Raw genomic sequence first — 26,213 nt, 5'->3', positions numbered from 1 at the left:
GGTAGACGTGGACACCTTCCTTCCTGAGGAATGCTGCTACCACTACGAGACATTTGGTAAAGACCCGTGGAGCAGATGCCAGCCCGAAAGGTAGTACCCGGTATTGATAATGGTCGTGGCCTATCAGAAAACGCAGATACTTGCGATGAGATTGTGTTATCGCAATGTGGGTATAAGCGTCCTTGAGGTCGAGAGAGCACAGCCAATCCCCCTTTCGTAAGAGAGGGAGCAAGGCGCCCAGGGTTACCATCTTGAACTTTTCTTTTTGCAGATACTTGTTGAGGGCTCGAAGGTCCAGAATTGGACGTAGTCCCCCTGATTTCTTTGGTATGAGGAAGTATCTGGAATAGAATCCTTTCCCTTGTTGACAAGGAGGGACGGGTTCTATAGCATTTGATTGTAGAAGAAGGGATACTTCTTGTTGTAATTGAGTCAAATGGCTGGTTAGACTCCATGCCTGAAGGGGCGGGGAGTCTGGCGGAAGAGTTATGAAGTTGAGGTGGTAACCCTGTGCGATAATTGCTAGCACCCACTGATCTGAGGTGATCTGTTTCCAACGGTGTAAAAAGTGGTACAGATGACCTCCCACAGGGATGTGTGGAAGAGGGATTTGGCATGTGCTCAGTACAGGGAAGTCAAAGGCCCGCCGTAGGCCCAGGAGGTGGGGCTACAGTAGGTCTTTGCTTTCTCGGCTGACGAGGCTGAGGTCTGCTGGAGGACCGTGCAGGACGAGCCCTAGCCGATGGAGGAAAGTAGCGACGTGGTCGAAAGAACGACTTCTTAGAGTCCTTCTTTGGTGGTTGCTTGGAGGACACCTCAGGCGGGACAGATGAGAGTTGTTTCAACGTCTCATGGTGGTCTTTTAACTCCGCCACAATCTGTTGAATTTGCTCTCCAAACAAATTGTCGCCTAAGCAGGGTAAATCAGCAAGACGATCTTGGACCTCTGGACGAAGGTTGGAGGATTTTAACCAAGCCCAACGTCTGGCTGAGATGGCTGTGGCTGAAACCTTCGTGGAAGCATCAAATATGTCATAGGCAGTTCTGATGTCGTGCTTCCCTGCCTCAAATCCTTTGTGAAGAAGGGCTTGAAGCTGCGGTTGGTATTGGTCTGGTAATGTGTCAGCATAGTCTTGCATCTGCTTAAGGATGGCTCTGTTGTACTGCGTAATGTAAAGTTGATATGAAGCTATGCGTGAAATCAACATAGCTCCATGATATACCTTTCGTCCCACACTATCCAGGAATTTATTGTCCTTGGTAGGTGGAGTAGAAGAATGTGGTTTCAGACGCTTGGCCTTCTTTTGTGCGGACTCAACCACAACAGAGCGATGATCCAGTTGAGGCTTTTGAAAACCTGGTGCTGACTGGACAAGGTATGTGGAGTCAGCCTTCTTGTTGACTGGGGAAACAGAGGAAGGAGATTCCCAGTTTTTCTTGAGCAGATCCAAAAACACCTGGTGAATAGGAATAGAAGCGATGATTTTTGGAGCATCCAGAAATTGAAGCAGTTCCATCATCTGGTGTCTGTCATCAGCTTCAGATTGTAGTTGAAAAGGTACAACTTCTGACATCTCTTTCACAAAATTAATGAAAGATAGATCCTCAGGAGGAGATCTTTTTCTACTCTCTGTAGGAGAAGGTGGCGAAGGCAAATCTGTGTCAGAAGAAGTATCATCATCATCACCCCAGGTATCGTAGGGATCATGTGGGGCTTGTAGCCCTGATGAACCTGGCTGAGGCTCTGAAGGCATCGATGGAAACCGAGGTGGAATCGGTGCGGTAGGTGGAACCAGAAATGGCATCGATGGCTTCGGTGCTGCCGATGGAATCGGTGCCTGGCGCGGAATCGATGGAGCCGAAGGATAAATCGGTGGAGAAATACCAGAAGGTACCGATGGAACTACCCCGGAAGGGGGAAGTTGAAACGGTGTTTCTCCTGCCGATGAGAAACCAGTTGGAGACGGTGGTGTTGTCGATGGCACTGGAATCACCGATGGAAGGGCCGTCATGAGTGCCTCCATGCGGCTCAGTAGCGGTGCTAGCGCTTGCACCAACGGCTCGGTGGACGGTTCCCTCCTCGGTGGCGAAGCCGGTGCCGGCATCGGTGCCGGGGGCGGCACTGGAACCGGTGCCGGAGACGGTGCCGATGGAGGTTGTAATTTCTTCATCGCTTTCTCGATGGCCTCCTGGACCAGCCGGTCCAGTTCTGCCCGGAGACCAGGGGTAACCATACCCGGCTCGACGGGAGAGGGAGGCTGAGGCAGGGCCGGAGGGACCACCGTAACCGGTGGGATCACGGCCCCCACACCCCGAGAGGGTGAGGGTTTCCTCGATGCCGGCGAACGAGACGTGGAGGGTGTCCGGTCTGTTCGCGGCTTCTTTGTCGGTGGCTCGGCTTGAGCGGAGGTCGATGGCTGTGGATCCTCGACAGACCGAGACTTGTGCCGTCGATGGCGATGCTTTTCTTTCCGATCCCCTCGCCCATCCGGGGAAGGGACAGGAGTCGACGGCCGAGAAGCGATCGATGGTGGACGGTCACCGGAGGGTTGACGATGGTGGTACAACTTCGACGGTGCCGGTTCCGAGGACGTCGATGCTATCGATGGCGTTGGGGTGGGTGCATGGAAGAGGAGCCCCATCTTCTCCATCCTGGCTTTGCGACCTTTGGGTGTCATTAAGGCACATTTGGTGCAAGTCAGGACATCATGCTCACTACCCAAACACATTACACAAACCCTGTGGGGGTCTGTGATGGACATAGTCCGGGTACAATCCGGACAACGACGGAACCCTGTTGCCATGGCTGGAAGCCAAAATTTAGGCTGGGGATCGGTAAGTGCCAACAGGCCTCGAGGGCCAAAATCGACGGTAGTCGATGGAAAAGGCAAAAAACTTACCGGGTTCCGTAAGATGACTAAAAATTTGTCGAAGGGAGACCCCTGAGGGGCAAATTTTCTTAGGAAATTAATTTCCAAATTCCTGTCAGGAACGTGGTTAGAGAGCTCCTTTCACCGCGTGGCAACTGCTGCGTGGAAAAAAGAAGACTGAAGGGAGACCCCTGCTGGCTGCAGGGTCAGTGCCTTCCTGGGCATGCCCAGTAGGGGCCAGTCAAAGTTCTGTTTAAACTTTGACAGAAGTTTTCCGTGGTGGGCTCCATCCTCAATGTCACCCATTTGTGAGGACTACCATCCTGCTTGTCCTGTGAGAATACCAATTAATCAGTTCATTGAGACCTCGCAGTTGTACAGAGTCCAATTTAAAAATCCAAAATTGTTCATGTTTATTCAAACGAATCTGGATATCACTCCCATGGACAGGTACATAAACCTGTTCCAAAATAGTCCACTTTAAATCCTGAAACTGGTAGGCCTTTTGTACACAATGTGTTACCATTGGAGCTGTCATCTTCAACGTCTTAATGAAACGCGTGTGTTCAGTCAGAGGTACACGTATTTTTCGCTTTATGCGTCCTATGTAAACCAAACCAAATGGAAATTGAATCGCATAAATCACCCTTTCTGAATTACAGGTAGTGTGACCTTTCAAAAAAAATAATGCGATTTGAATCAGGATGACGCGACTGGCAAGCCGTTAAAGCCTGAGCGCGCATGTCACAAGCGCCACAGGGGTAATTCCTTTCCAATGAACTTCAAAGTCTCTGTGTCACAGACTCCAGAGTAGAATGAACCAGCCTATAACGAATATTACATCTTCAAAAGAAAGCAAACCTGTATATTAAAAAAAAAAGAAAAAAGTAGCCAGAAGCTAGAAATAAGCTAGGAGCAGTGTATACCTAAGTAAAAAAGTTGAAAAGTTCAGTTCAGTTACTCACCTTGGAAAAGTATTAAGGTAGTGTGATTTGGTTTGATTAGGTACCAACATTTGTTACTCAAGAGAGCAGTGAGTCACTCTGGCTGGAGGCGGTGTAGCGCTTTATGTCCGGGATGGCATAGAGTCCAACAGGATAAACATCCTGCATGAGACTAAATGCACAATTGAATCTTTATGGGCAGAAATCCCTTGTGTGTTGGGGAAGAGTATAATGATAGGAGTATACTACCGTCCACCTGATCAAGATGGTGAGACTGACAGTGAAATGCTAAGAGAAATTAGGGAAGCTAACCAAATTGGTAGTGCGGTAATAATGGGAGATTTCAATTACCCCAATATTGACTGGGTAAATGTATCATCGAGACATGCTAGAGAGATATAGATCCTGGATGGAACAAATGACAGTTTTATGGACAATTGGTTCAGGAACAGACAAGAGAAGGAGCAAGTTTAGATCTAATTCTCAGTGGAGCACAGGATTTGGTGAGAGAGGTAACGATGGTGGGGGCCGCTTGGCAATAGAGATCATAATATGATCAAATTTGAATTAATGACTGGAAGGGGGACAGTAAGGAAATCCACAGCTCTCGTGCTAAACTTTCAAAAGGGAAACTTTGATAAAATGAGAAAAATAGTTAGAAAAAAATTGAAAGGAGCAGCTAAAAATGTAAAAAGTGTACAAGAGGCGTAGTCATTGTTAAAAATACATCCTAGAAGCACAGACCACATGTATTCCACACATTAAGAAAGGTGGAAAGAAGGCAAAATGATTACCGGCATGGTTAAAAGGGGAGGTGAAAGAAGCTATTTTAGCCAAAAGATCTTCATTCAAAAATTGGAAGAAGGATCTAACAGAAAAAAATAGGATAATGCATAAGCATTGGCAAGTTAAATGTAAGACATTGATAAGACAGGCTAAGAGAGAATTTGAAAAGAAGTTGGCCGTAGAGGCAAAAACTCACAGTAAAAAAACTTTTAAAAATATATCCAAAGCAGAAAGCCTGTGAGGGAGTCAGTTGGACCGTTAGATGATCGAAGGGTTAAAGGGGCACTTAGAGAAGATAAGGCCATCTCGCGGAAAGATTAAATGATTTCTTTGCTTCAGTGTTTACTGACAAGGATGTTGAGGAGGTACCCATACCGGAGAAGGTTTTCATGGGTAATGATTCAGATGGACTGAACCAAATCACGGTGAACCTAAAAGATGTGGTAGGCCTGATTGACAAACTGAAGAGTAGTACATAAGAACATAAGAAATTGCCATGCTGGGTCAGACCAAGGGTCCATCAAGCCCAGCATCCTGTTTCCAACAGAGGCCAAAACCAGTCCAAAGAACCTGGCAATTACCCAAACACCTGGATCAGATGGTATACACACCAGGGTTCTGAAGGAACTAAAAAATGAAATTTCAGACCTATTAGTAAAAATTTGTAACCTATCATTAAAATCATCCATTGTACCTGAAGACTGGAGGGTGGCTAATGTAACCTCAATATTTAAAAAGGGCTCAAGGGGCGATCTGGGAAACTACAGACCGGTTAGCCTGACTTCAGTGCCAGGAAAAATAGTGGAAAGTGTTCTAAATATCAAAATCACAGAACATATAGAAAGGCATGGTTTAATGAACAAAGTCAGCATGGCTTTACCCAAGACAAGTCTTGCCTCACAAATCTGCTTCACTTTTTTGAAGGAGTTAATAAACATGTAGATAAAGGTGAACCAGTAGATGTAGTGTATTTGGATTTTCAGAAGGCGTTTGACAAAGTTCCTCATGAGAGGCTTCTAGGAAAAGTAAAAAGTCATGGGATAGGTGGTGATGTCCTTTCGTGGATTACAAACTGGCTAAAAGACAGGAAACAGAGTAGAATTAAATGGAAAATTTTCTCAGTGGAAGGGAGTGGGCAGTGGAGTGCCTCAAGGATCTGTATTGGGACCCATACTTTTCAATATATTTATAAATGATCTGGAAAGAAATATGACGAGTGAGATAATCAAATTTGCAGATGATACAAAATTATTCAGAGTAGTTAAATCACAAGCAGATTGTGATAAATTACAGGAAGACCTTGTGAGCCTGGAAAACTGGGCATCGAAATGGCAGATGAAATTTAATGTGGATAAGTGCAAGGTGATGTATATAGGGAAAAATAACCGATGCTACAGTTACACAATGTTAGGTTCCATATTAGGAGCTACCAATCAAGAAAGAGATCTAGGCGTCATAGTGGATGACACATTGAAATCATCGGTTCAGTGTGCTGCGGCAGTCAAAAAAGCAAACAGAATGTTGGGAATTATTAGAAAGGGAATGGTGAATAAAACGGAAAATGTCATAATGCCTCTGTATCGCTCCATGGTGAGACCCCACCTTGAATACTGTGTACAATTCTGGTCGCCGCATCTCAAAAAAGATATAGTTGCGATGGAGAAGGTACAGAGAAGGGCGACCAAAATGACAAAGGGAATGGAACAGCTCCCCTATGAGGAAAGACTAAAGAGATTAAGACTTTTCAGCTTGGAGAACAGACGGCTGAGAGGGGATATGAAAGAGGTGTTTAAAATCATGAGGGGTCTAGAACGGGTAAATGTGAATCGTTATTTACTCTTTCAGATAACAGAAAGACTAGGGGGGCACTCCATGAAGTTAGCATGTGGCACATTTAAAACTAATCAGAGAAAGTTCTTTTTCATTCAACACACAATTAAACTCTGGAATTTGTTGCCAGAGGATGTGGTTAGTGCAGTTAGTGTAGTTGTGTTTAAAAAAGGATTGGATAAGTTCTTGAAGGAGAAGTCCATTAACTGCTATTAATCAAGTTGACTTAGAAAATAGCCACTGCTATTACTAGCAACAGTAAAATGGAATAGACTTAGTTTTTGGGTACTTGCCAGGTTCTTATGGCCTGGATTGGTCTCTGTTGGAAACAGGATACTGGACTTGATGGACCCTTAGTCTGACCCAGTATGGCATGTTCTTATGTTCCATGGTAACAGCCTTGGATTTGATTCCTTAGGTGAGGGCACACATGAGATCTGTGCAGAAGATCTTTTTGTCCCGTGGGATCCACTGTCGCAGGATTACATGATAAGGCTTTGTGTGCTCAAGCAAAAACAAAGTCTATCTTAGTCGTTGGTGTCCAAGATAGGAGAGGAGAATGGATCTGAAGTCTCCCTTGGGTGATAGTAATGACAGTCCTTCTTGGAATTTGAAGGTGGTGGTGTCATCTCTGTCCGGTTTCCCCCACAAACCTTTAAGAAAGACTTCTGTGAAGCTTATTACTCTTAAGAGACATTTCTAAATTGCAGACACTTTTGTATCATGAACCTTTTTGATATTCTCTGCTGAGATAGTAAAGATAAGGACAGTTCCTCCCTTTCTACCACAAGTGATTTCCTCTTTTCATCTTAATCAGGTGGCTTGTCTTCCATCCTTCAGTAAAGAGGAGTATGTAGTCGAGTATGCACAACTACATCATTTAGATGTCAGGAGAGTCGCTACACTACTTGAAAGTCACAAATTCATTTAGAAAATCGGATCGTTTTAAATTTTTGTACTGTTTTGTTTGTTGCCTTCCATGTTTGAGTGTTTTATTTTTCTTTGTAGGTCTTTTAATTATGTACGTAATCTGTAAGTCACCTACAGCCTAGTGCTGTAAGCAATTAATACATTTTAATAAAGTAAAATAAAATCATTTGTTCGTTCTGTTTGGTGATGTGAAGAAAGGTGAGGCAGCTTCTAAAGCTTTTTTGGTGTGCTGGATTAAAGAGATTGTAAAAGCTCTTACATAAAGTATTTTGTTTCCTTAAGGCTTTGACAGCACATTCGACAAGAGCTCAGGTGGCATTGTGGGTAGAGCTGAGGTTGGTTTTCCCATTGCAGATTTGTAAGGCAGCAACTTGCTCTTTCTTGCATTCCTTCTCAAAACATTATCGGCTGGATGTTCGGGCCAGAGAAGAGGCTTCTTTTGGGTCAGGAATCTTGAGAGTGTGTTTGGAAGGGTCCCACCCTCATGAAAAATAGCTTTGGTATGTCCCATGCATTTGGACTGGTCTGGCTGGCTGAAGAGGAAGATGAAATTAAATCTTACCTGATAATTTTCCTACCTTGAGCCCAGCCAGACCACACCAAGATCCGCATTATTCTGCCAAACATGAACAGCTGTTTTCATGTTATTCGGGTAAAGCATTTTGGGTAAGTGTGGTATTTAATACTATTTTGTTGTCTTATTTCATATATTGTATGTTCCATTGTTCTATTTGTTGTTAGTTTTCAGATTTCCTGAAAGTTCCTGGTTCAGGGGGAGGGGGAGTTTATTTCAAGATACTGACAAGCTGAGTGAGGTCAGCACAAGAGCTTATACGAAGTGACATCAGCAAAATTATTAGTCTCTATCTCCATCTGCTGGTTGGTGGACATAACCCATATGTCTGGACTGGTCTGATTGAACTCCAGGAAAGGAAATTATCAGGTAAGAATAAATTTCACTTTAGTTACATGCAGCTTTCAACTTTGTGTTCAAAGCATGGTATAACAGATAGATATGTATATAATAATATAGATATCTACACAACTATGTGCTCTTTTCCGGGATAACATTTAAAATATCCAAATTCCAAATTTTTCTAGAGGGCCTTTTCAGTTCTTTGCAATGTAAAGCAATCTTCCTTTGTGCTAAAGCTAGTACCACCCCCAAAATTTTAGGAGGGTCCAAAACCCTCAACTTCTTTAACATTCTAAGAAGATTAATGGATTTAGTGGAATTATAATACTGTTAATAACTGATGTATTAAAAAAAAAAAAAGTTAATACCAACAGATACATTCATAGTGTCATACAATTTACAAAGCGTGGAACTATCTAGCAAATCCTTACACTCTTAATTTGTACAATCCCTGGAGTAAAACAAAATATGGGGTAGATTTTCAAAGGGGTACGCGCTTAAGATACGCGCGTACCCCCCGAAAACCTACCCCAAACCCCCCCTGCGCGTGCCGAGCCTATTTTGCATAGGCTCTGCGGCGCGTGCAAGCCCTGGGACGCGCGTAAGTCCCGGGGCTTGCAAAAAGGGGCAGTCGGGGGCGTGGCCAGGGGGGCATGGTTTGGGATCAGGGGCGTGTCCAGGGGTGTGGCCGAGTGTCCCGACACAGCGGCCTGTGTCGGGGCCTGCTGCACCGGCGCGCACAAGTTACTACTGCCTCAGGGCAGTAGTAACTTTTCCGATAAAGGTAGGGGGGGGTGTCTAGATAGGGCCGGGGGGATGGGTTAGGCAGGGGAAGGGAAGGTGTGGGGGGGTAGAAAGAAAGTTTCCTCCGAGGCCGCGCCCGGCGCGCGCAAGTTGCACAAATGTGCACCCCCTTGCGTGCGCCGACCCCGAATTTTATAAGATACGCGCGGCTACGTGCGTATCTTATAAAATCCAGCGTACTTTTTTGTTCGCGCGCGCGTAAATTTATAAAATCTACCCCTATATGAATAAGGTTAGTGTTAAACTAGTTTTGAAGGCATAAGAACATAAGATTTGTCATACTGGGTCAGACCAAAGGTCCATCAAGTCCAGTATCCTCTTTCAAACAGTAGCCAACCCAGGTCACAAGTACCTAGCAGGATGCCAAAAGGTTGATAGATTCCATGCTGCTTATCTGAGATAAGCAGTAGATTTCCCCAAGTCCATTCCTTTCCTAATAATTCTTAGCATTCTATTTGCTTTCTTGGCTGCCACTGCACACTGAGCATAGAATTTCAACATATCAATGATGACACCTAGATCATTTTTCTGGGTGGTGATTCCCAATGGAAAATCTTGCATTGTGTAAATATAATTTGGGTTGCTCTTCCTTACATGCATCACTATGCACTTGTTCACATTAAATTTCATCTGCCAACCAGATGTCCAGTCTCCCAGTATTGCAAGGTCCTCTTACAATTTCTCAACATTGAACAATTTTTTATCAGCAAATCTGATCACCTCACTCACTGTTCCCATATCTAGGTCATTTATAAATTGTTAAAAATCAGTAATCCCAGTACAGATCCCTGGGGCACTCCACTATTCACCTTTCTTCATTGAGAAAATTGACCATTTAGCCCTAATCTCTATTTTCTTTTAACCAGTTCTCAAATTCACAATAGAATATTGCCTCCTATCCTATAACATTTCCTCAAGAGTCTTTCATAAAGTACTTTGTCAAACACTTTCTGAAAGTCCAGATACACTGAATCAACTGGCTCACCTTTATCAATGTTTTTTCATGCCTTCAAAAAAATGTAGCACAGATTGGTGAGGCAAGACTTCCCATGGCTAAATTTGTTGCTTTTGTCCCATTAAAACTATGTTCAGCAAGTTTGTTCCTTATAATAGTTTCAATCATTTTTTCCCAGCACCAACATCTGGCTCATCGATCTGTAATTTCTTGGATCAACCCCGGAACCCTTTTTAAAACCTGGTGTTACATTGGCCACCCTCCAATCTTCAGATACTGTAGCTGTATACAATTATTAAAATCAGATTAACAACAGTAGGTCTACAATTTCATTTTTCAGTTCTTTCTGCATTCTGGGATGTATACCATCTGGTCCAGATTTGTTATTCTTTAGTTTGTCAATTTGCTCTATTACATCTTCCAGGTTCACTGCCATTTGTTTCAGCTCCTCCGAATCATCACCTTTAAATACCACTTCTGGCTTGGGTATCTGCTTTACATCTTCCTCAGTAAAGACTGAAGCAAAGAAATCATTTAATCTCTCTGCTATGGCCTTGTTCTCCCTTACTGGGAAGGTTGCACCAAAAATCGGGAAAGATTACACCATTACTGCATGTACTTCTGCTCATCATCTCTCAGGATATCATAAAAAGCTGAGGTTGTTTAAATCTACATTTTACCACCACCATCTCAAAGGAAGACAGTGATAGGACCTTTCTAGTTCAACATAAAACCGCACCTAACAAATGTTGCAATTGCAGATACCTAAAGAAATATCTATATAAAATATTTAACTCATTCTTCGATTGTTAGAGAACTTGAGAGAGTTCTCACTATAAAGCTGCACTGAAGTATAACTTCCTTCTGTTCTGAAATGCTAATTCAAATTTTAACAGATCTGGAAATCTTATTATTCTTGAGAGGATTAAATATAGAGCACTCTCCCTACTTCCACACACTAATGCACCTTATTCCATACTGCAATAATCAACCTCAGAGTATGTAAACAACCCTTCCTCTTGTTCTGTCGCTCAACTTAGGAAAGGCAAAGTCCAGTTCGAGGGTACAATCCCTTTTTTGCCATCATAGCTTGTGTCAATTCCAAGGCCCAAAAATATCATTTTAAATTTGCCATATCCAATCCCCCATGTTTCCATGATCTCTGCAAAGTAATAAATCATATCCTAGGTCCTTCACCAGTCCAAACAAATCTTCAGAGACATCCCTCAACCTTTTTAAAGACCTCATCAGGTATCTCTACTAATCTGGCTGGAGGGAAGACATTTGGTAACGCATCCCTGAGTTCAAGGTTAGCAGGACTGCATTTGCTTACTTTGCAATGACACAGGTAGACAGCTGGATTGAATAAAAGGTTTGGCTTTTCCAAGTCAACTGTTGTGCAAGCTACATCATGAAGAAAAGAAGCTAAATGCATACACACAATGCAAAAATGTATGCAAGGAAACCCTTACCCCAGACATCAGACTTGATTGAGAACTTGTTGTAAGCCAGACTTTCAGGTGCTGTCCACTTAATGGGGAACTTGGCTCCAGCATGGGCAGTGTATGTATCCCCTGTCATCAGCCTGCTCAAGCCAAAATCTGCCACCTTCACCAAATGGTTCTCTCCTACCAAGCAGTTCCTGGCAGCCAGGTCCCTAAGTGGAAAACAGAAGGACAAGGAAGAATGATGACTTCTACAATAAGTAGCTTAATCTAGTGACACTGCAAGCCATATGTTAGCTGAGTTGGCACCAACAGGCTGAAACTCTGCAGAAACCAACGGAGTCATCAGTATCAGCAGGTTAATGGTGGAAGCGCAATCTAGGTTGGTATGTTAATATTTTAATCCATGTAAATGCTTTCTATAATCTGCTGTACACAGATATGTAACTTGATTTTCTTTAACTGCAGTATACTGGGATACTGAACACTAACAATTAATTAACTTTTTAGTTCAGCTATTCTGCCAATTATAAAAGTTATGCTCCCTATTCCCTTTGCTACATTGTTTGATGGTATATAAAATTTACAAAATCAACATTAATTTTGTTTAAAAAAAAATAAAGTTTGTAGTAATCAGTAAAGTAAGAATGATTTACATTTCTTTTTTTTTTAGAAATTTAGTTTTTATTGAACAATAATGAATACATAACAAGCTCAGCATTTCAAAAGTAACAGCAGCAACAATCCATTGCCAAGGTTCAGAGAGTTTTGTAAAATAACCCCATCAAAACATCCCAACCATCCAAACCCCATCCTTCTCCTCCCTAAAAACTGCTGCTCACAGGATCATATTATTTAGGTCTTATCATGGCACCATTTCACAAACAGTTCCCAAACATTTAAAAACATCTGCAATAAGTCTTTTCATAAAGCTGTTAATATTCTCATACAAAACACCTTCCAAATGCATTTAATTAGAGTGAACAATAAAGGCACAAGTACTTTCCTCCAATGAGCTGCAATTTCATTTATTTGGGCTAACAATTTTACTTCTATCATCAAAAGTTCAGTAGGAAAAAGCTTAAGAGTCTAGAGGTATTTCCACATCCAACATCTCTCCTTAATCATGCATATGACCACACCCCAAAAGGACTGCACATGTAAACAGCCCCACCATATATGAAACAACAACCTAATTTCATCACACTGCTACCTACACATATCAGTAACGGACAGAAAGATCATGTGTATCCTAACTGGTATTAGGTATCAACATAAGAGGACCTTATAGCTGTTTTCCACAAAAGGTTGAAAAAGAACTTTTCGCAGTACAGCAAAAGGAGTTATCCCATGATATCTTGTGTCACAGATCTGTCTCCCAAGCCATCAAATGTTTAGTTTTAACACCCAGCTCAAGGGAAAGAAAGGTATATATTTTAAAAGATCAATCCTTTACCTATAGATTTGGACCATAAAATTTCAAATGGGTTCAGATACCTAGATACCTCCCTACTAATCTCTTTAGATAACATGTAATGCTGTAACTGGATGCATCCAAATCTGTCCATATCCGTCATCCTAAATAGAGCTATGAGCTCTTCAAAGTATAAAGCTACTTTATTCTGAAATATCTGACAACTGCCTCAACTCCAGCTGCATTCATCTCCAAAATGTAGAGGACAGTCCCTGGAACAAAGTCCTTATTAAATCCAATTGAATTTAAAGGTGAATAGTCTCTATGATCAGTGAGCATTACTCTATATGTACCTCACAGCTTTAAGGAGAGTGCAGTAAATGGGTTAGGAATTTACTTAAAATGCTCCACAGTTATTTGGGGCCCATATTAAAGAGTTTAAGGGCTCCTTACAATATATGCTCTGCAGTATGCAGCTTCACTGTTCGGACAGGTTAGCATGTTGTAACTGCAGAAAACCCCGAGTTTTGCAGCCTCATAATAATGTTTGAAGTTGGGTACAGACAACCCTCACAATCCTTCCTCTGGTATATAACTCTCCTGGACAGACAAGGAGGCCTGCATTTCCAAATAAAACTAAAAACCTTCTGCTAGAGGGATTTCAGAAGCTTATTAGGAATAGCAATGCACAAGATCTGAAATAAGTACCACTACCTAGGCAATAAAGATATTTTAACCACAGCAATATGTGTAAGCCAGGAGAACATAATTATAAGGGATCCCAAGAGGTGAAATTCTGAACTGTTCTGGATATCAAGGGCATTCAGTTTGATGAGTTTCTGCCAATCTGCCTCCAGTTGCACCCCTAGATACCATACTATCACAAGTCCATGAGAAAGAAAAACTATCCTTCAGTCTATAATCCTGATCCCCGGCAAGGTTTATATTTAATACCTCCAATTTTCACATATTCTCTTAAAACCCCAAACTTTACCATAAGCTATCAAGTCCCTCATTAAAAAAAAAGTAAAGTAAATAAAGGTTTGATGATCGTGAAAAGGTGGTCATCTGCGAAAAGGGAAATTTAAAAAATATGTTGGCCCACCTAATGCCATGAATATCCCACAACTGTCTAACTTTCTCAGCCAGGAGCTCCATCACTGATGCAAATAAGAGTGGTGAGAGATGATACCCTTTGCAAGTACCCCTATCCAACCAAAACAAATTTGAAATAACTCCCATTAACTTTAATTCTAGTCTCAAACTGGAACCAAATCCCCCTTTCTGTAATACTTTGAACATGAAGGCCCAGGTCACCCAATGAAAGGCCTTCTCAACATCATTTGAGTGAAGCACCACAGGTATTCTCCCTGTGCACCATCAAATCAAATTTAAAATTTTCTTGATGTTATCAGCTGCCTGCCCCCCGGGTATAAACCCAGACTGATCCTCCATCACCAAATCAGGAATCACCCCATTTAACCATGCAGCCAATACTTTGGCCAAGATTTTTAAATCTAAATTCAAAAGCGATATAGGACTAAATGAGCCACAAAGTATGGGATCTTTCCCAGGCTTAGGGATCACAGTCATTCTAGCCAGATTTATTGATGCTGGTAAATTTGGAGAAGATAACTGAGTTAAATAGCTTCCCTAGAGGTTGAACAAATAGGTCATGAAATTTTTAAATAAAAATTTTGCAGTGAAGCCATTGAGCCTTGGAGATTTGTTATTCTTAAAGGAAGCTATGGCCTCTAGGATTTCTTGCTTTAAAATCTCATTATCTAATTGGGCTGCATATTCCTAGGGCAGATATGGAATAGTGATTTAATTCCAATACTGATCAATTTCCTTATCATGAATATCAGCATCAGCAGAATATAATTCCCCATAAAATCTAACAAACCATTATTAAACAGTCTATCTTTCTAATTTTTAAGATTAGAAATTTGGTTAAGGACTTATTGACAAAAAAAAAACCTTCCATGCCAAAAACCTACTTTGTTTATTACCAAATTCAAAATAAGATTGTTTAGTAAGGTCCATCTTAAATTGAACTTCCTCAGCACTAACAGGCCGATGCAATATAGTGCACTCAAGCTATCGTACCAGGCAACACTCTATGGACGTACTAAAATAGGGAGATTGGCACGTCCAAAATGCGCTTCCAATCGAGCGCATAGCTAATAGTGCTCATCACATGCAATGCCATATAGATAAGGTTATTACCTATTACCCTGCGATGCCAAAAATTGCCATGCAGGCAAGGTGCCCATTTTAACTCGGCAAATTTAACGCCTGCCTGGGAGCTCAAGTGCTCACTGAAAAAAATCCTGCTTTCTGTGATTCCTTCACTTAGTATCATCATGATACTAAGTAGGAGGAAGCACAAAAAGCAAAATCATGCCGCACTCAAGGGCCCAACAAAAAAACAATCCTGCTTTCTGTGGTTCCTCATCCCCAAGGTCAGGCCCAATTGGAACTCCTGCTGGCAGTAAGTGAGGAGTGAATAAATTAATATTAAGTGTCGGGCACTTAATTTATTTACTCCTTCACTTACTGCTGATTGGTCCATTCACTGTCACGTTGGTGAAAGCATCCATCCTCTTTCAGAAGGCTGTCCTGAAAGGGGATTGATCCTTTCACTGACAAGTGTCAGTGAAAAGGACCAATTGGGAACAGCCCTGCTGGGGGTGGAGAAGGAGGTCTGGCCAGGCTGTTGTGGGCACAGAGCCACGTCTCCTGGGCTCCTGATGCACAACGCTAGGGACACACAAATTACCTGTTACGCGTTCCTTTTAGCGCAGAGGATCATTTGCCTACTGCATCGAGCACCCAGGAGAGGTGGATGTATTAGCGTTCAAAACACATGTGCCCAGTTTGGACACACATTTTCTATGCGATGATATTGCTTCGATCTGTAAGTGTCGAGTGTACCTCTTTCAACCTCCAGCTTCCTAAGCCATTTAGGATTCCCAGTGGTCTTATGCAACAGTTCTATATCTCTGATGGAAGTGAACAGTCTAACCCTTTCCCCTCTGTTTCTCCTTCCTCTTAGCTACAGCCTAGGAAATCAATTTACCACGAAGAACTGCCTTAAGGCAGTCCCACATCAACTGTGCTGAGATGTCATCCTCATCATTAAACTGGAGATATTCTTTAATCTCAGCTTTCAACTGTTCATATATATCTCTGTCATTCAATAGAGAATCATTCAGCCTCCAGAACCATTGGTCCTGTCTCTTTTTGTGGAATAGTAAACTCATAAAAGGAGCATGATCAGACCAGATTACAGACCTACATCGGAATTATGCATGCCAGATAAACAAGTTTTATTAACCAGAAATAAATCAGTTCTAGAGTAGAAATGGTGTACTTTGGGGAAAAAAAGGTATAATCATGCTACGAGGGGTTACAAGTCCTTTAAGCATCAGTTAGACACAAAGAGTTTTCTTCTATGGTCCTGTTGTGATGCATTATATGCACTAGAGTTGTCAAGACTTGGAAAAATAGTGAGATGAAAATCTCCCCCTACAATTACATGCCCCTCTAAATTTTCACTTACTTGCTCACGTAAACCAAAGAAAAAATACCCTCACTTAGTATTGAGCGCATAAATTATTACGAAAGAGAAAACAGTATAGTCATTTTTCACCTTCAACACCAAAAATATCTCCCTCTCTATCCCTCTTAATATATAATGCATCAACAGGAAAGGTTTTAGCCATAAGGATGCCCACCCCTTCTATGTTTGGCTTTAACCATATTGGATGCAAAAAACATATGAGAGAACCAATTATTTTTCATCACTCATGTTTCTTAAAATATGTCCCTGATGACAGCTTCTTTGAACAAAAGCTGGTGCTTCATCAGGAAATTTAAAGCTTTCACATTTAAAGATCCCACTTTAATAGTGGTCAACACAAATTAGAGATACACCCACATAAGCCACAAAAGAGCCCATGGAACGAACTAAAGCACATCTGGAACAGATGTTTCACCAAATTAATCCCTCATCCCAGAGTGCCAACCTACAAACACACCTTCGCCAAGGGGAATGACCCCCCCCAAATAAAAAGGCCCATAAAAAGCGGCTTTTGACACGGTGAAGCACTCCATCCTCATCAAACGTCTATCAGACATTGGTATATTAGGAACAGCCCTAGACTGGTTCAAGTCTTTCCTCGACAATAGAATATTCAAGGTTAGAGTAAATAATATAGATTCGCACCCAGTCAAAGCCACTCTTGGAGTCCCTCAAGGATCCTCTTTATCCCCAACTTTATCTAACATCTATCTTCTACCCCTCTGCCAACTCCTCACAAACTTAAAGGTTACGTATTACATTTACGCTGACGACGTCCAAATCCTGATACCAATCTCGGAATCTATAGCTAAAACACTCAACTTTTGGAACAACTGCCTACAATCCATAAGTACTAAATTAAGGCTGGTGAGGAGTGTGTTTAACACCTCAAAAACTGAACTACTGCTCATCACTCAGGATGAAAACCCTCCTTCAGCTCAACTGACCTCGACCCCTCATGTAAGAGACCTAGGAGTAACACTAGACAACCGGCTGAACTTAAAAAAATTCGTCAATACAACAAAAGAATGTTTTCACAAACTACATATATTAAAAAACTTGAAACCTCTCCTCCATTTCCAAGACTTCCGTACAGTCCTCCAATCTATCCTATTTTCAAAAATAGACTACTGCAACTCCATTCTAATCGGCCTTCCAGCAGTCACGACAAAGCCATTACAAATGCTACAGAACTCCGCAGCCAGGATCCTAACCAATACCGGCAGAGGTGAACACATCACTCCTATACTTAAGAGCCTACACTGGCTCCCCATTAAGTTCAGAATTATATACAAAGTGCTAACTATAATACACAAAACCATCCACTCACAAACCACACTCGAATTAAATTGCCCTCTTCGATCTCAATCAGCCTCCAGACCCATTAGAACAATGTATCTAGGCACCCTTTATGTACCCCCTGCTAAGTCGTCAATGAAGAAACGTGCCTTCTCAATAGCTGGCCCTATTCACTGGAACAACCTGCCTTCGGACTTGCGCTTAGAACCATGCCTGCGGACATTCAAGAAGAAACTGAAGACCTGGCTCTTTACCGAAGCCTTCACTTAAATTCCCATGCTACCAATAAAGCACCATACTACCTATTCAGCACTACCGTGTTTCCCCGAAAATAAGACAGTGTCTTATATTAATTTTTGCTACCAAAAATGCACTAGGCCTTATTTTCAGGGGATGTCTTATTTTTCCATGAAGAAGAATTCACATATATTGTTGAACAAAAAAATGAACATTTATTATATTCTGAATAGTTGTCTGGTTATGCTGGTTTGTGATGACAACTAACTGTGAATCCTGCAGGGTAAAAAAATCACAGCTGCATGCTCTGATGTTCTGTGCGACGGGCATGCTCTCAAATAAAAACTTTGCTAGGTCTTACTTTCGGGGGAGGTCTTATATTTAGCAATTCAGCAAAACCTCTACTAGGTCTTATTTTCGGGGAAACAGGGTATACATATTAATGTTTTTACTTGAATAATTTATTTATTTATTTAAATAATTTATATACCGGAGGTATAATATGCCATGTTCAATGTATACCTTACTCATTAATTGTTTACAGTTTCAAATTTAACGTTTTTTAATGCGTAATACTCCATGTTTAATTTATTTATTTATTTCGAAGTTTTTTATATACCGCGGCACGTTAATAACATCACCTCGGTTCACAAATCAACAATAAATCAGCAACAAGCTTTACAATCGAAAAGAGAAAAAACTTGTGTGTACATAATAAATCAATTAAGAACAAATTAATGACATAGTTAAGCACTAATCAAATTAACTTAAAGATAATCATAATCTATTGAAAATAATAATAATAATATAATCCCAAATGATCTATCGGAGATCCAGAACAAGTAATAGGTATTTCAGAAAATGGAGAGGATCATAATGTATTCCTTATTTATTAATGTACACTGTTGATTATTTATTGTTCTATGTACACCATGTATATGGTAATTCTAATGCTGGTTATCTGTAAACCAAAGCGATATGTACTAGTACATGATCTTCGGTATATAAAAGCCTTTAAATAAATAAATAAATAAAACATTATTGCAATAAAAGAAAAATCAGCACAAAACACTATCTCCAATCAGGTCAGCTTTTTAATATCTTCCACTTGACATCTTCAAATGGAGAAAGCAAGGGACAAATTGCCCAAAACAAAAAAAAAAAGTTCAGTCTCCAGAAACTATGGAACTCAGAATTTCTGCAGTGTCTCTTCCCTCCTTTATTTATTTTATCTATTTGATTTATAGTCCATCTTTCAGGCACTCCAAAACAGATTACATTCAGGTACTGTATCCCAGAAGGCTTACAATCTAAAGACTTCATTTACTAAGCAGTTTTTTCCATAGACACAAAAGGGAAGCCTTAGTAAATCAGGCTCTAAGTTTGTACATGAGGCAACACAGGGGATAAGCGGCTTGCTCAAGGTCACAAGGAGCAGCAGCAGAATTTGAACTCGGACTTCCATGGCTCACAGGCCACAGCTCTAACCACTAGGTGGCTACTCCACTCCTTTAGTCACTCTCTGCCACTTGGATATGTCCCTGAGTGGCTGCCTTCTGGGCTGTAGAATGTCAAGCTTGATGCTGATGCTTGATTACTACTAGTACTGTTACTACTACTAAATATTTCTATAGCACTACACAACATATGCAGCGTTTTCAATAGAGTTTACAATCTAATAAGACAAACATACAGGACAAGAGACTTGGGGTATTTCATAAAACTAGACAATGGTTAAAAAGAAAAGAAAGTTAATTAACAAGACTAAAAGACAATCAAGCATAAGATTTAAAAGCGGTTTCCAAAAGGTGGGTCTTTAGATGGAATTTAAACATGGCAAGAGAGGGAACATGACCCATCAATTCAGGAAGATTATTCCAAGCACATGGCACAGCCAGGTGGGAAACACGGAGTCAGGAATGTTAAGTAGCTTCCTCTATAGACCACACAAAGTTTTACTACTAATGCTAAATAAACGTCCAAGGGGAAAAAGCCACTTATAATGTATGTTCTCATCTTGAAGTGAATCTGTAATTAGCTTCAGTTTCCTTCTTCTTAAGGAAACAGGAGATAGGTCATTGAATAGTTTAATAGGGAACCCTTTCCAGTTGATGGGTCCCTTAATATGCACTTTCTGTATAATCAGCTCTTTAACAGAAAAATTATGTAAACATGCAATAGCATCACAAGGTTTGTTTTTGATCGCAGCACCTAAGGGTATACTCAGTTTTAACATCCTGCTGAGAAGGATCAGATTCCTCCTCTCTCAGGATAGCTTCACAAATAGATCTTAAATACCAGGGCCACTCCATACAGTCATCTGTTTCAGGGATCCCATGACTGCAGATATTGCTCCTCTTAAGGCAGTTTTCAATGTCCCTCAGCTTATCTGAAAGTTCCTCATTCATATGTGCAAGAGCATGGAAGTATTTTTGAAGCTGCATCACTGCCTTGAATTGCTTCTCTATTCACTGCTCAGCCTCCAATTCTTCTGCCCAATTCTTTTATATCGCATCCTCAGCCATGGTGTCTAAGACTTCATTCTTAACCGCTGCAATGTCAGATTTCAGATCCTGGATACAATTTAGGGACTCCACTCGAGTAGTGCCATTTTGATCACCGAGTTTCACTTCTGCATCTCCCTTCTCTCCTAGGTCAGGTTCTGTGCCATTACGTGCTTCTTTCACACCAGCGCTGGCTCCTGTAAAAAGATGTCTTTCCAATTCACTGAACTTTTCTAGAAAGCGATCATCAAAAATAGTCACTGGCCAGAGTATTATATGGTCACTCAGATCACTAAAATATGCTGAAATTAGGATTTTGTAGAGTTTCATGGGAAGCTCCGTATTTAGTTGGCCATTTTGGGCATGTAACATCACTTCCCAACTATGCTTTACATTTCTAAGCGCAGAAGTAAACCCAGAGGCCAAGCTTTCAGATTAGCAGCATCCTTGCTGGGCTGATCTCCAAGATGTCCCAGACCCCGATAGCCCCAATGTAGGAAAAGCACGATATGCTAACCAGTTAAGCCATCAAAATCACTTGCTATATTTGGCGAGTTATCTACTAGCCAAACTGTGTTACCAAAAGCCTCATCCATAACACAGCCTTCCAGCATCATCCCTACAGATCTTATAATGCTCATTGGAAGAGGAAGCTCTAGGCCATAAGAACAAGGTGTGACAAAGGCAGGGAGGACGGTGGACCTATCATCATTACGTTGCTAAGAAATCATTTTTGGAAGCAGAGAATGTGATAGAGCCAGATAATTGCAGTCCAGCTAAAGGTCAACACACACTAGTCCCAGACTGCAAAGATGTTTACGGCACAGATACCAGCCTTACAGACAATAGGGAAAAATGTCCAAAGTCATAGCATAATGAGGGAAGATGAGATCAACATCATAAAGGCAGCAGAAGGTGAATGTTACTAAATGCCAGCTCCTCCAGAACAAACTGAACAGCTCTGAGGAAGGGGCTGTTACTGTATCCACAGTGCTGGCCTAAGGGAAGGCCAAGTCTTCCTTGCTGCAGGAAAGATTTCAATATTACATCAAATTGGTACAAGGATCTTGTTTTCAACACATTTGTAACAATAATGAAGCCTTAGAAGCATACAGCATGACGACAGAGACCATATGACCTATTCAGTCTGACCATCCACATTCCCTGCTCAGCTTTATAGTACCTTCCTCTTTGCCAGAGATCCACTATACTTGTCCCATGCTTTACTGAATTCTAATATTGTACTCGTCTCCATTGCTTCTACACAGATGCCATTCCATGCATCTATCATTCCTTCTATAAAGAAATATTTCCTTAGATTATGCCAGAGTCTACCCAGCTTCATCATCTCATGACCCCTCACTCCAAAGCCTCTTTTCCATTGAAAGAAGCCTGCCTCCTGTGCATTTATTCCTTGGAGATATTTAAACTCTCTTTATCATATCCAATCCTTTCCTCCAAGGTATACATGTTTAGATTTTTTAAGTCAGCCCCATATGCTTTATTATGAAAAGCCTTGACTATATTAGTAGCTGTTCACTGGACCAATTCCATTTAGTTTCTATCCATTTGAAGGTGCAGTCTCCAAAACCATACACAGTACTCCAAATGAGGTCTCAGCAACTTTATAATTTAAAGGCAATATCACCTTTTTCCTGCTGGTATTCTTCCCCCTATGCACCCAAGCATTCTTCTGGCTTTTGCCATTCTATTATCTATTTGGTTACCTTAAGATCATCAGACATGATCACCCCCAGATCTTGTCCTGTTTTATCGTAAGAATAACTTCACTCGCTATACTGTATTACTCCCTTGGATTTTAGCAACCCAAATGCATGACCCTGCATTTTTTAGCATTAAATCTTAGCTGCCAGACTCTAGACCCATTACTTATGCTTCACTAGATTCCTCCATGTTTTTCACACCTTCCAGAATGTCTATCCTGTTGCAGATTTAGGTATCTGCAAAAAAGAAAACCTTTCCCGATCGCCCTTCCTCAATATTGCTTATGAAAATATTGTACAGAGCCAGACCAAGGACTGATCCTGCGGCGCACCACTGGTAACTTGCCTTTCCTTGGCACGAACTCTGTTTACCACTATTCTTTTTCACCTCCCATTCCACTCAACTAGTTTCTAAGCCAATCATTCACTTTAGGACCCATATCAATGGAGCGGAAATGTGTCAAAGATCTTGCTGAAATTCACACACACTAGTGCTCATCCCTTTCCTAATTCTCTGGAGCATTTTGCCTTCAAAGGGAATCCCAATATACCTTTCCATTGCACCTACCTCTGGGGTGGATGCACACAATAGATTTCAGTGTGACAAGCCTTCACAGCAATTTTTAAGATAAACGTGTACCCCAAATTTTTTTATTCTAGCCACTGGAATATGCCTCCTCCTTTATCAGGAACTCTAAGAATACTCCTTGCAGAATATTTTTAGGTCTGCTCACCAACTATGATGGGTCATCAAGCTGCAGTACCTGTGGATGAAGTTCTTTTTCTCCAGGTATTCCATAGCAGACGAGATCTGTGTGGCCATGTAGAGTAATACCACAGCATTCACCTCCTGACGGTTACACTCACGCAGATAATCCAGCAAGTTCCCATAAGTCATAAACTCGGTGATGATGTAAAACGGGGGTTCGCGTGTACAAACACCTGCAGGACAGAAGATGCAATGTTTACAATCCGTTTGACCCACAGTTTATCAATTGCTAAGAGTGCCCTCCATGCACATACACAAGATAGACAGTTGTCAGTGAAGGATATGTTTTCAATTAAATCTAAGCTTTCCTACTAACAGAAAGGAGATATAACCAAAACTATGGAAAAACTGGAGTACTGATGGAAACAAAACCATTTCAATTTATGTCCCTGAAAAAAAAAAAAGCAATAAGTTTCTCCAAAACCCAACACTCAGCCTAACCAGATCAGATTTCAATAACTCCTGTTAACTGCTTCCACGGTATCTACTTCTCATAGTCTATCATCCCCGCAAATGTTTTCTTCTCCTGCAAGAAAACATCGCTACATGGGCAGTTTATTACTTTGAAAATTCAAATATGGCTTTTGCAATTGTAAATGGGTTAGCAGTTGGCCTTGCACAGGAAAGGGACAATTTAATTCAACAATGGAGGAGTACTCTGAAGTTTTACAATGAGGTAAGAGGAATCATCTGGTTCCTGGTTCTCTGCACCATGAGATGCTGTCACATGACTGCACTGAAACACACTCATTTTAAAACAATCTAAATGTATAGTTATAGTTTTTGATAAGAAATACACAATGATTTGCTCTGATTTTGGACACACAAAAGCTTGCTTTATCTTTTATTTTCAATTTGGTTTCCATTTTCTATGATGTGTTTACCATCATTATTATTCAGGTACCAGATTCTAGAACGGAAGTCTGTAGTCAGGCGGGAGAACGACATCTCTCTTTCTCTGAAGATCCTGGGCATTAATCAGCTCTGTTTTATTTACCATCCTCTACACCAGCCGGGCTGACAACTGTTCTTCTATTTCACTTCTCTATGCATGTGAGCTGCCCCTTCCCCTCACTCCCCTTGCCCCCACCAGCATCTGGGATTTGCCATTTACCGAGTAACTGCACCAGGTTGGGATGTTTGATCTCTTTCATTACCGCAGCTTCTTTCAGAAATTCCTCCACCTCCATTGTGTCCTCCTGCAGAGAAGGGATAAAAAGCCTCAAACACACCCTGCAAGTCATGAGACCAAAAACATATATGCAGCTAGAAACAGTCCTGAACCCTTCTCCTAAGAGACACTCCATGAGGAGCTGCAGCTAGAACAACTCACTAACATATCAAACACAGTACTGATTGCATGTTATATGATGTTTCGATTTTGTACTCAGTCGAGAACTCATATATGGATTGGCAGAATATAAATACTGTTTAAATACATAAAATAAATAAGATAGAAAATGTGCGCTGTAGTACAGTATGCAAGCATTTCTTGGCTGGAAAAAAAAAAAAACCTGTTAGCAGCACAATTAAGTAGATTATTAAACAAAATTAGTGTTGGGAGCAGCAGTTCTTTACGGCAATGTATAGCTATGACTACAGCGCTCCCTGAAAACACCCCGCAGTGAGGGCAGCTTAAAGAATTGTTCACACTATTCTCATTTGTGGTATAGTGTCTACATCTGCTAGGAGACTGAGAGATACTGAGGAAGCGAGGACAGTGCAGGGGTATATGTACTCAGGATGAAGTCAGCTTGAAATCTGACTCCGTCTCCCATCTGCTAGCAGAAGAGCACAATACCCACTGGTTTTGAGTCCATCTAGCTACACGCTAGGAAATTTAGAAATATTTAAACTGATACACACTATCACTAATTGTGTATACTCTTGAAATACTACACAGCATAGGGAAGGTACAGGTTTCTTTTAAAACACTTTGCTCTGAATGAAAACCTGTGATTGCGATGTTAGTCCACTTGAATACGTAGAAATAAATGGGGAACAAACCAGTTGTAGGTGAGCTCACGCTTTCAAATTATCATGCACAATTTGTTTGTGATCTTAATTTCAGAACAGAGGCTAGAAATAAAATCTAAAAAGGAGAGTCTTTAAACCGTTGATAAGTAAGTGGATTTATCACCCAGCCTGTCTGAACACTAGGTGGCACCCTCACCACAGAGAAATGGCAAGGGTGTTCAGACAGAAATGTTAATAAATGTAGGCCAGGAAGCAATACACAACAAAAACAACTGTCATTCCTACCGGATGTCCTCACAGCTTCTTAACGATATCTCTAAGAGGAGGATGATTATCATCCATAAACTGCCCCACAGAACATTACCACCATGCTGGCAGCTGACTGAGCCACAAGGATGGGGTTTTAACAGACACCTTGGGGCTGCTAGGGGATAATTGTGCATCCCTAGGGCTCAAATGCATCAGGCGCCCACATTTGCAACAGGCACTCAAATATGAGCCATTATCTTGCTTCTGGCCGATTTTGCTGGACGCCCATAGCTAAGCACCCCTTGCTACGGTATACATTGTGTGTCCGGAATTTTTTCCTTTTTAAATCAAACCCATATCTCTATTTTTAAACACCGCAAGCAGTAAATTTTAAATGTCACAACGATACTAACTAGGAAGAAACTCAAAATACTACATTTTTTAATTTTTTCATAGTCCTTGGACTTGCGGATTGACTTCTCCAGGGCTGGCGTTAAAATTTGCTGCATTAAAAAGTGCGCTGAGCGGCCAGTGATTTTTTGATTCGGGGGGGGAAATAGTTAACAGCCTCATCTACATGGAATTTGTGTGTGAGGAACACTATCCGCTACTCATTTGTTTGGGCGCATGTTTTGGACGCACTAATCTCCTTACTGCATCGAGGGCTTGTCTAGTGCGTCCAACTGCACGTAAACCTGTGCACTAGGCTGGGTGCACTTTATTGCATCAGCCCCCTTGTGTAGAAGGAACGACATTGGTCGGTTTGTTCTCTGGTCCCTGATCCTTCTAATCTCATGTGCTTGGTTGAGAGTATATTATTGTACCAACAGAGGATAATTTTTTTTTCTTTTCTTATGGAAATGGTTGCTAGGCTTGTTGCCCCTGCTCCTCTCTGGCATATCTCACTATTTAGTGCATGAACTGGGAACAGAATGTCAGGGGAAAATTCCATGGGTACAGGCTCCACTCCATGA

At 41.3% G+C, this 26,213-nt stretch overlaps 1 protein-coding gene across 2 annotated transcripts in view; it reads right to left on the bottom strand.

The window, feature by feature from the left end:
* The window catches only part of ABL1 (ABL proto-oncogene 1, non-receptor tyrosine kinase), a 243,872-nt gene that overhangs the window by 10,325 nt on the left and 207,334 nt on the right, over positions 1-26,213 (bottom strand). For both annotated transcript variants that reach the window (XM_029611047.1, XM_029611048.1), the window contains exons 5-7: positions 24,128-24,212; positions 23,009-23,186; positions 11,508-11,692 (exon numbers count right to left, since the gene is read on the bottom strand). In XM_029611047.1, the coding sequence (XP_029466907.1) occupies positions 11,508-11,692; positions 23,009-23,186; positions 24,128-24,212 (448 nt within the window). The remainder of the gene's footprint in view (positions 1-11,507; positions 11,693-23,008; positions 23,187-24,127; positions 24,213-26,213) is intronic.

Source organism: Rhinatrema bivittatum, chromosome 8 (assembly GCF_901001135.1).
Source record: "Rhinatrema bivittatum chromosome 8, aRhiBiv1.1, whole genome shotgun sequence".
Taxonomy (NCBI): domain Eukaryota; kingdom Metazoa; phylum Chordata; class Amphibia; order Gymnophiona; family Rhinatrematidae; genus Rhinatrema; species Rhinatrema bivittatum.
Note: the sequence above shows the minus strand (reverse complement) of the source record. Positions and strands in the feature narration are given on the sequence as shown.